Source organism: Rhinoderma darwinii, chromosome 1 (genome assembly GCF_050947455.1).
Source record: "Rhinoderma darwinii isolate aRhiDar2 chromosome 1, aRhiDar2.hap1, whole genome shotgun sequence".
Lineage (NCBI taxonomy): Eukaryota > Metazoa > Chordata > Amphibia > Anura > Rhinodermatidae > Rhinoderma > Rhinoderma darwinii.
The window spans coordinates 44,739,103-44,750,745 of record NC_134687.1 but is presented as its reverse complement, the minus strand read 5'-3'; the positions used below and the strand labels follow the sequence as shown (position 1 = coordinate 44,750,745).

Here is an 11,643-nt window from a genome sequence, read left to right as displayed (position 1 = left end):
CTGGTCCACTCCCGGGCCGGCATCAATCGCAGTGAGAGCGCCGCCGCAAAACTCCTGCCTTCTTCTGATCGCTGCTGTAGTCAGCAGCAATCAGCTGTTTAGATGCAGCGCCCAGCGGGACATTTTGCAGACCGCCGGGACGGCGGGACAGCGGTGAGAAACCGGGACTGTCCCGTCGGATCCGGGATGGTTGGGAGGTATGGCTCTGCTGACTCATTAACTGCAGCGATCTAAACCTCTAACAGTAACATCCACACAAAAACTGTGCCCCTGTTGCTTCATGGCATGGGCTTCCATGGCCGAGCAGCTACATGCCAGCCTTATATCACCAAGCACAATGACAAATGTCGGATGGAGTGGTGTAAAGCCGCCGCCACTGGACTCTGGAGCAGTGGAAACGTGTTCTGTGGAGTGATGAATCACGCTTCTCTATCTGGGAGTCTGATGGAAGAGTCTGGGTTTGGTAAATGCCTGGATAAATTTACCTACTTGACTGCATTGTGCCAAATGTAAAGTTTGGTGGGGGAGGGATAATACTATGGGGTTGTTTTTCAGGGGTTGTTCTAGGCCCCTTAACTTCAGAAGAGAGAAATCTTAAGGCCAGGATCACACACACAGTTTTGATGCTGTTTATGTGGCAGTTTTTTTTAACAAAACACAAAAAAGTGGACAAAAAAGTGGACAAAAAAGAAAGGACATGCATCGGTCTTTTCTTTGTACCTTTTCTTCCTTCTGGATCTACTTCTGGCTTTGGCTCGAAAAACTGAGGCAGAAACTGCCACAAAAACTGAATTAAAACTGTGTGTGATCTGGCCTTATGCTTTAGCATACCAATACATTTTGGTAAAATTCTATGCTTCCAACTTTGTGGGAACAGTTTGGGATTCGGCCCTTTTCTGTTCCAGCATGACTGTGCCCCAGTGCACAAAGCAAGGTCCATAAAGACGTGGTTGGTGGAGTTTGATGTGGAAGAACTTGACAGGCCCGCACAGAGCCCTGACCTCAACCCCATCAAACATCTTTGGGATGAACAAGAATGGAGATTGGGAGTCTGACCCTCTCATCCAAGTGTCTAACCTCACAAATGTTCTTCTGGGTTTCAGAAATGCTCTTATATATATATATACAGTATTGGTGTATTTTATTATGTGTATAATTAAAAAGGTGTAGAATACAATTCAAAAATGCATAAATTCTGCATTACATTTATGCACTTTGTTTTTTCCAAAAATACTTCTATGACCAAGATCCAAGATACTGGAACCCATTTACTAATAACTGTATCACAGCTTGTGCCGCATTCCCCAACACAGCAGATATCTGTTGTATGGGTATGTTACACATTGCCAAACCTATTCAATAAACACTTTAAAGGAGCACTCCACTTTATTTTTTTATTGCACCCTCCATTTGTACATTGGTGTTTCAGTGGAGTGCTGCGTGCAAAAATACTTACCGATCCCCGCATCTTGTCGTATTTCGGGTCCAGCACCGCTCACGTGATCTTCATGCTGACCTAGTCTGGAATCACAGCTTTTCAGAAAACTGGAAGTAAGGCTCTCAATGCATTCCAATGGAGCCTCGTTCTGACTCCCATAGGAATGCATTGAGAGCCTGAGTTCCAGTTTATGCAAAAGCACAGTGACTCCAGTCAAGTCAGAGGGAACATCACGTGAGCGGCGCTGGACCCGAAAAAGACAAGATGCGGGGATCGGTAAGGAACATCACGTGAGCGGCGCTGGACCCGAAAAAGACAAGATGCGGGGATCGGTAAGTATTTTTGCACACAGCACCCCACTGAAATACCAATGTAAAAATGGAGGGGGAAATAAAAAAATAAAGTGGAGTGCTCCTTTAGGGTTATGTTCACATGTGGCAGAAATGCATCCCATTTATCTGAATGGGGTTTGCAGAAATCCATGCACATGCCACAGAAGGAATTCATGTATATTGAACAGATTTTCAGTCACAAAAATTTCTGCAACAAATCTGCCACGTGTGGCAATTTGAAAGCCACATCCCTTTTGACAAATGAAATCACATTAATAAATCCCGTCTTCTGTATATTTCTTGGGGGATTGTGGGTGGTTGGCTGCACATAAGTCCTAGGAGATGAATGAGCAAGGACCATTGAATAACACGTAAGGATTCTGTGGGGCTTCTTCCTTGGCAGGGAGGCTGGAAAACTACCTGGCTTCTCCTTGTTCACAAATTCATAGCTGTATTGATCTTGGCCTATACATTAACTTCTTGGTGGGGTGAAAAATAAACACACCTCCCTGACTATGTGGAGCTTTTCTTCTCCTGGGGGATGAGAGGGAGCTGTGTGAAGAGGATCTCAGCAGGACAGGCTGCTCTAGGCACTTGCACAGGGAGGTGAGGAAGGGGTCTAGTGAAGGCTGTTGAAATAAACATAGACCACCCAACTTGTGTGCCAGATCTCAGGAAGCCTCAGAGCCCCCTCATGTGTCATTCTCTTCTCTTATTCATGGACAGCTCACTTCTAGTGGTGTTAACACAATGGCACTTGGTGGGACTGTGCCCCCATTATAGGAGAGTTTATCTTATTGTCAGACTGTATTTTTACAGAGTGATTATGGATGGGGCTGTTAAACCAGGCATATCCTCATAACCCTGCAGCCTTAACAAGGCGCTGGTGTCCACACAGAAGCTGCTATTGTCCTCTACCAGCACCTGGAGCCATTATCCTACCTTATAGAACGCAAACTCTATGTTTACTGTCTGCACCAAATACAAAATAAATGATGACTATATTATTTGTATTACATAAAAATATTGAGAGGGAGAGGTAGAGAGGAAGAGAGATAGAGAAAAAAAGAGAGAGAGAAAGAGAGAGAGAGAATGAGATGAGATAGATACTTAGATGACAGATAGATAGATAGATAGATAGATAGATAGATAGATAGATAGATAGATAGATAGATAGATAGATAGATAGATAGACAGACAGACAGACAGACAGACAGACAGACAGACAGACAGACAGACAGACAGATAGATAGATAGATAGATAGATTTAAAGATAAGAATAATTAGTAGTAGTATTTTGGATTTTCATAGTATTGTAATATTACTATTTAATCTGTCTTTCTATATAGCTGTCTATCGATCTCTATACCTATGTCTATCTATCTAGGGGGAGAGAGAGAGAGAGAGAGAGACAGAGAGAGACAGAGAGAGAGAGAAAGAGAGAAAGAGATGAGACAGATACGATAGATAGATAGATAGATAGATAGATAGATAGATAGATAGATAGATAGATAGATAGATAGATAGATAGATAGATAGATAGATAGATAGATTTAAAGATAAGAATAATTAGTAGTAGTATTTTGGATTTTCACAGTATTGTAATATTACTATTTAATCTGTCTGTCTATATAGCTTTCTATCGATCTCTATACCTATGTCTATCTGTCTAGGGAGAGAGAGAGAGACAGAGAGAGACAGAAAGAGAGAGATGAGAGAGAGAAAGAGAGAGAGAAAGAGATGAGAGAAAAAGATGAGAAAGATACTCTAGATAGATAGACAGATGGATATAGATAGATAGATAGATAGATAGATAGATAGATAGATAGATAGATAGATAGATAGATAGATAGATAGATAGATAGATAGATAGATAGATAGATAGATAGATAGATAGATAGATAGATAGATAGATAGATAGATAGTGAATTGGATAAATAGATAGACAAATAATAAGGTATGTAGATACACAAAGTAGATAGAAAACTAGATAGATAAAGAAGTAAATATATAGATGCAGACATACAGACAAATAGTATTATAAATATGTAGTATAAAAATAATAATAATATATATATTAGGCAGATAGATAGATAGATAGATAGATAGATAGATAGATAGATAGATAGATAGATAGATAGATAGATAGATAGATAGATAGATAGATAGATAGATAGATAGATAGATAGATAGATAATGAGGCAGCTATATAGACATATAATGAGGTAGATAGATAGAAAGCTATATAGACAGACAGATTAAATAGTAATTATTACAATACTACGAAAATCCAAAATACTATTACTACTGCTAATCTTTCTTATCTTTAAATATCTATCTATCTATCAATCTATTTATCTTTCTATCTACGTCATTATTTATCTATCTTTCTATGTATCTCACATCTGTTTTTTATGAATAAATATATATATATCCTCCTATTTATTACACATCTATATAGCTTTCTACTCCACCATCTTTCATAAATCTAGATAGCGTTCTATATATCTTATCTCTACTACATATCTATTTTATATATATATATATATATATATATATATATATATATATATATATATATATATATATATATATATATACATACACACACACAAACATAGTCATCATAGATTATTCTAAAATCGATTCTGCATGCACAAAGTTTTCTTATTTATGCTCTCTCTGCTTCTGTTTGTTTGTATGTGTATATATCTCTATATATACAAACTCACATTAATTATTATTACACTTGGTTAGCATTTCGCATTATATTAGGCTGGTGATTTTAAGACTTCATCATCGTCAGTATAGAAATAATATGAATAGGATGGCAATAAAATAATGTTATGAGCCGAGAATAATTCGGGGGCCGATGACACAAAAAGCAGTAATCGGTAATCGGATTTATTATTCAATACAAGAAGCGTTGGAATCGGTCACTGAGCAGATTATTCTTGTTTACTGACTGTATATATATATATATATATATATATATATATATATATAACGTCTGGAAACCCCACTATTTAAACGCATGCATGATAGATATATATAGTGACACGATGCTGGGATATGGCGATTGTCTTCTCGTTATGATTGTGATGTGGACCATGATTTTATTTCTATTTATATATTTATTTATTAATGTAATTTACACATTTAAAATAAATGCGAGAAGCAAAATATTGTAAATGACACTTTAAACAAACGTATATCCATCTTAACTGTGATACTGATAATGAATATATATATATATATATATATATATATATATTTAATATACTAGTATTTAATTATACCGCTGATTTAGATGATAGATAGATAGATAGATAGATAGATAGATAGATAGATAGATAGATAGATAGATAGATAGATAGATAGATAGATACACACACACACACACACATACATAAATATAAACAAACACACACACACGCACACACACACACACACACACACACACACACACACACACACACACACACACACATATACACACATATTTATCTGTATATCAAATAATATCTAGACCGATGTATACCATTATGCCATGTATTATCTTTCTCAGATCTACTCCTCAGCGCTGGATACAGAACTAGATACATCAGTTATGAATTTTCTTCAAATCAGATTCTTGAGGAATTATATGAAATAGTTTTATTTTCTTACATCATAAAACAGAATGAATTATGAGACTTCATCGTCTTCCATCCGGGAATATTCTATCATTAGAGTAAATCCTCATCCGACTTTAAGAGACACAGGTTATACTGAGAGGTCCAAGGGTTAACACTTATTCCCAGTCCCAGCACAAGGTCAACATTCCCAACACTAGTCTCGGCCAATCAGATCGCGCCCTGTAGCTGGAACCATCCTATCAGATCGTCCTGTTTCCAGCTGTCACTCACAGATGAGGAATGGGAAAGAAAGAAAGAAGGAGAGTGCAAGTCTAAAGTAAGAAAGAGACAGCAGCATCCACAGCCGGGGAGAGGAGCAGAGACAGAGAGAGTGCTCAGCACACTACAGAGGGGAGCAGCTCTATAAATCCTAAGCAGAGATCTGACACCCCAAGATCTCAGCTGCAGCCTGGGAGGATGGGGAGCACATAGAGGACAGAGGAGCAGCATTACCAGTCCACAGAGGAAACTTCCTTCTGACATGCACAGAACTACAGACGCCCTCAGCTATTAAGGCAGAGCACAGAGGGACAACACTGCAGCTGTGTGGATGAGGAGCACTAAGTGACCACAGGAGAACCACAGCTTAACAACTTGTCTGGAGACCAGGAGGGTTCAGCTTAGAAGGTGGGGTTCACTACTGATCTACCTGATGAGGAGCTGCTGCAGATCTAGATCACAAGCAGAAGAAGACTTTTTGGTGATGACCCTCCCTAGATGAAGACTGAGGACAGGGATATCCTCCATTGTTGACTAGTACACTGTGGTGGTGCAGGAGGGCCACTTCACCCTTGGAGATACCTGGTGATGATCTCAAGGTGCATGGGATCTCACCTCCAGTGATCATCATTATCATCAGTGGAGACCTCAGGAGATCCAGCCTCAGATCCCGTCCAAATGGCTTTGCGCAGCTCCAGTTCTTTAACACCCTTTTCCATCCAGGCAATCCTGAACAAAAAGGAGGAACGTGGGGTGTCCTTCCCCAGACTGGGGCGCCTTCTTCCGGCCACCAGCAGCCCCGCAACTAACCCCCATCCCTCCTGCTGCTGGAGGCTGTTTGGGGAGGTGGGTGCAGAAGGACTGGCATCTCCAGGGGCACAGGGAGCTCTGACAGGAAGGGAGCAGGCTGGATGGGACTCGGACTCTGCTCTCAGTGAGGAGGGGGACATTGGAAGGACGGGAGAAGGGGACATGATGGAGGGATCCGGGATGAGGAAGAGCAAGAGGCCGCTGGAGGGGAGACCTAAGGAGGAAGAAGAGGAGGAAACTCCGGGCTGTAGTGACTGTGAGATGGCGGCCAGTGGATCAGGTACAGGGGGACATATGTATAAAGGGGTCGTATAGGGACATACTGTCAATACTGCAGCCTCATTACTGGGGTCTGTTCAGTAGATTAACCCACTACTGCAGCAGGGAAGACACTGACCCACAAACTACAAGAACTATATATATATATATATATATATATATATATATATATATATATATATATATATATATATATATATATATATATATATATATATATATATACACCCACATGCCACTACTAGTACTAATAATAATAATAATAATAATAATAATAATAATGCGAAGATGCTGACACACACCCTGCAAAGACACACTTTATTCGATGCATACAAGTATACGTCCATAAATATGTAATATGTTGGTAGAATAGGGTATTTATGTAACATTTGTGTGTATATACAATACAAGTATATTTTTAAATATACATAAATTATATATTAACATTTTGATACACATAAATATCTTGAGTACACATTTTATAATAGATAAATACATGGATATGAGATAGGTATGTATAATAGATAGATAGATAGATAGATAGATAGATAGATAGATAGATAGATAGATAGATAGATAGATAGATAGATAGATAGATAGATAGATAGATAGATAGATGATAGATAGATAGATAGATAGATAGATAGATAGATAGATAGATAGATAGATAGATAGATAGATAGATAGATAGATAGATATTAGACTGGATTATGTACGCAGGATTCTCACTAACAATAAGAAATAGTAAATAAGGAGATGTATAATTTATTCATCTTTTCTAAGATTTACATTATAATACTTTGGAATATAATGCAATAAAAAAGTCGTCTGTGCATGAAATCTTCCATTTGAAACGTAATTTAATATATAGCAATTTAAAAGTAATAAACACGTATGTATAAATATATGTTGCACGTTCTAGTCCTCTAGCAGCAGCAGATTATATAACAGTATAATAAGTATAATTCACTATATAATGCTATAATTTGAGTTGTTTCCTCCGTTTCTACTTTAATTTTCTTGTGATTATTTTTTCACTTTGCTTAATTTGTAGACACTAAAAATAAAGTCCATGTCCACGATGAGAATGAGAGGAATGGGGTCTCCTCATGTCATGTGTCACCAGCACTATGACCCTGTGTCATTGTGTAATATGGGGAGTGGTTACAGGAAATAGGGAGGAGCCACTATATGATATATATATATATATATATATATATATATTTATATTTAATTAAATAAACACAATTGTCATCTGCAACAATATATACTATAAACGATCTGCAACATGCCATGCTGACAAATTATTAATCCTTTTATGTATGTAATGTATATTAATTCCCGATGTTGTTGTTATTATTATTATTATTATTATTATTATTATTATTATTATTATTATTATCATTATTATGCCCAGCAACACAGAGCAGAATAATGTAGCTAATTATAGCATGTGCAGTAATTTCATCATAATGGAAAATATCAATGCTAACAACTCCACAGATTTGTCTGTGTGTGTGTGTATATATATATATATATATATATATATATATATATATATATATATATATATATATATATATATATGTATACGTATACATATATATATATATATATATATATGTCGGGGTGTATACATAATTCTCTATCGCTTACACTTTTGAGTTATTGTGTGTTGAGAATACTGCATACGCTATAATTTACTACAACGTTCTGCTTTGTAGTAATCTTTGCAATAATAATAATAATAACTTATCATTTTCATTAGTAAATTTGCGGTGTGTTATATGTAGATCATTCCACGTTCATCTATTTATAAAGTGGGAAAGCGAATCCCATGAAATCCAAGGCCCGATGTTTTCCAAAATTCGCCGCTAGTACACCCATCTCTCCAGCTGTGATATACGATAAGGGTGAGGCATTCAGGTTATATGGACGGATAGATAGATAGATAGATAGATAGATAGATAGATAGATAGATAGATAGATAGATAGATAGATAGATAGATAGATAGATAGATTGCTAGTTAGATTTTTTGTAGATATTTATTTCTGTGTGCAGCATTTACAGTTTCCATTAGTATGTTGAAAATATAGATTGATTACTTAGCTGGGTGGACGATTATGTTTATTTATCCTTGAGAAGTAAGAAATGGATAATGAATAGATAGACATTAGATAGATGACAGATAAATAGATAGATAATATATAGCAGTAACAAAAAATAAATCTGTCTATCTATCTATCTATCTATCTATCTATCTATCTATCTATCTATCTATCTATCTATCTATCTATCTATCTATCTATCTATCTATCTATCTATCTATCTATCTAATCTATCCTCCGCGTATGGCAGCAGGGCAGCAGTCATCTGGAGATACATGGTGACTGGAGGATAACCTTTTGCCCCCTCTCCCCACTGAAAAATTAACTTCTGCAACCAGAATTAACTTGTGACCTCTATGCTGGGACAACTTTGCTGCAGTAACTACCGATCATATAGGCCGGTCTCCTCCCAGGGTCAGTGACTGGGGGCTTCTTTCTCTTACACTCACCTTCATCACTACTCTGAAGATTGTCATAAATAATACATACAGAATGTAATTATCAAGTCTTGTAGTACAGTGAAATCTGTCTGTATACTGTTACAGTATGTATATAAAAATGAGCAAGAGTCTGTGTGTGTGTGTGTGTGTGTGTGTGTGTGTGTGTGTGTGTGTGTGTGTTGATAGTTACTGTTGTATAATTCTGCTATTAAGTATAGTAATTACTATACATTATATACTTTATTATATATTATACTACATTTTATTAACACATATACATGCAATAAGGAAACCATTTACGGGTATTGTTCTCATAATGCCTAGCATGACATAATACAATTATCCAGAGATATTTTTATACCTAACATGTAATAATGGTAGTATATAACGCTATAATTATGGCAAGCAGTAACAAACTTATTTTATAGTAACTAGCAAGTTGTAATTGTTCAATGCAGTCCTATTATTATGGCTCGGATGTAATAATTGTACCATGTAGTGGTATGTTTAAGCTTACATGTAATAATTGGTTGGATAAAGTAGTATTATTATAACAGGCAGATATTAAAAGTAGTATTTAGTGGTATTCTTAGTGCTAGCATATGATGTAGTGGTATTATTATAACCACCATGTAATCAAGATAGCATATTGTGGTATTATTTGAGCATGTATATAATAATTGCCCTATGTAATGCTAATATTATAGTCCCCATGCATTAATGACATTTGTAGTGGTAGTATTATAGCCAGCATAGTATGTATTGGTATTATTATAACCACAATGTAGTAATGGTATTACATATTAACATTTAGGATTATAGGTTGAATTGTATGGACCTGTGTTTCTTTTTAACCTTACACTATGCTATTATTTATTAGCTTGTATTTAGTAGTATAAATTGGTAATATTATAGCTAGCATTTAATAATAGTAATATGTAGTGGTATTACTTAGCTGGTATTATTTAAGCCAGTATTATACTGTATCTTAATGATAATAGAGGAGTTAGCTAGTATGTAATAATGGTAGCATCTGTTAGTATTGTTTATGGGTAGCATAGAATAATAGTAGTATATAGTGGTTATAATATAGCTAGTCTCTAATATTGGTAATTTGTAGTATTTTATTAGGGGAAAGGTGATAATGGTAGTATATGTGGGTATTGTTATGTCTAAGAATAATAGTAGTATGTATTTGTGTTATTATTATTACTACTAAGGTTTGATAATAATAATTTGTAGTATTTTATTTTGTGTAGCGTAGTATTTTATGAGTACAATGTAATAATGTGGTGGTATTATATTGATTAGCATCATGTAATGATAATATCTAGTAGTAATATTATAGCTAGCATACCATTTTGATAGGACATGGTGGGATTAAGGCTAGTATGTAGTTATGGTAATTTTTACTAGTATTATTCCAAATAGATTGTAACAGTTCAAGTATGAGATGGTATAATATTATTTATTTATTTATTTTTGCCAGATTTGTATTTTGCAAATTCGCTGTTAGAATTCATTGGGCAATTAATTCCCTATGCTTGAGATTTTTTTTTTTTCTTTAAATCTATGTAACAGAATGAAACATTTGGCTTTATGGCAAAATGCAAATTGGGTGAAAAATTCTTTATTAGGGGTATTATGATAAAAATGCCAGTATGGAATGGTACTGTTATGATATAATGCTAGCATGTAGTGGTATTATGGCTAGGTAGTAATAGCTTAGCATACAATAATGGCTAACATCACATGATGTAGTAATCCCATGAAACTAATGGAAGCATGTTACGACATATATATATATATATATATATATATATATACACACACACACATATATATATATATATATATATATATATATATATATATATATATATATATATATATATATATATATATATATATGATAGAATATGTAACATCTAAAGGGCAACATCTGCATAGAGGCTGTATGTTCTAACCCATGTTTGCATGGGTTTCCTCCAAAAACATACCAATAGGTTTTTTGCTTTTCTATAAATTGGCCCCAGTGTGAAATATGTTTTCACTATATAAGCAATTAGAAAAATATGTAATGACATTGTTCGGGCTAGCTGTATTAATTACAGTATGTAGTGGTATTGTTATGGCTAGCATATAATAATTCATTATCTGGAGCATGTTAAAATGGAGGTCATGTATTAGCGCTTTCTTTTCATTGCTTACCGATTGACTAATGTCTTTATTCTTTCATTGCCTGTTCCTAGATCCCAGCCCCCCAGACGAAGACCCCAAATGTGAACAGCTCCTCCTGGAGGCCCCAAAGCAAAGGAAGAAGCGTTCCCGAGCAGCTT

At 35.6% G+C, this 11,643-nt stretch overlaps 1 protein-coding gene across 1 annotated transcript in view; it reads left to right on the top strand.

Annotated features, from left to right (window-relative positions):
• Positions 1 to 6,338: 6,338 nt before the first annotated feature.
• The window catches only part of NKX3-2 (NK3 homeobox 2), a 5,679-nt gene continuing 374 nt past the window's right edge, over positions 6,339 to 11,643 (top strand). Inside the window, exons 1-2 of the mRNA XM_075849215.1 lie at positions 6,339 to 6,756; positions 11,557 to 11,643. The exon at positions 11,557 to 11,643 is cut by the window's right edge and continues 374 nt beyond it. Coding sequence (XP_075705330.1) covers positions 6,345 to 6,756; positions 11,557 to 11,643 — 499 coding nt within the window. The 5' untranslated portion in view covers positions 6,339 to 6,344. The remainder of the gene's footprint in view (positions 6,757 to 11,556) is intronic.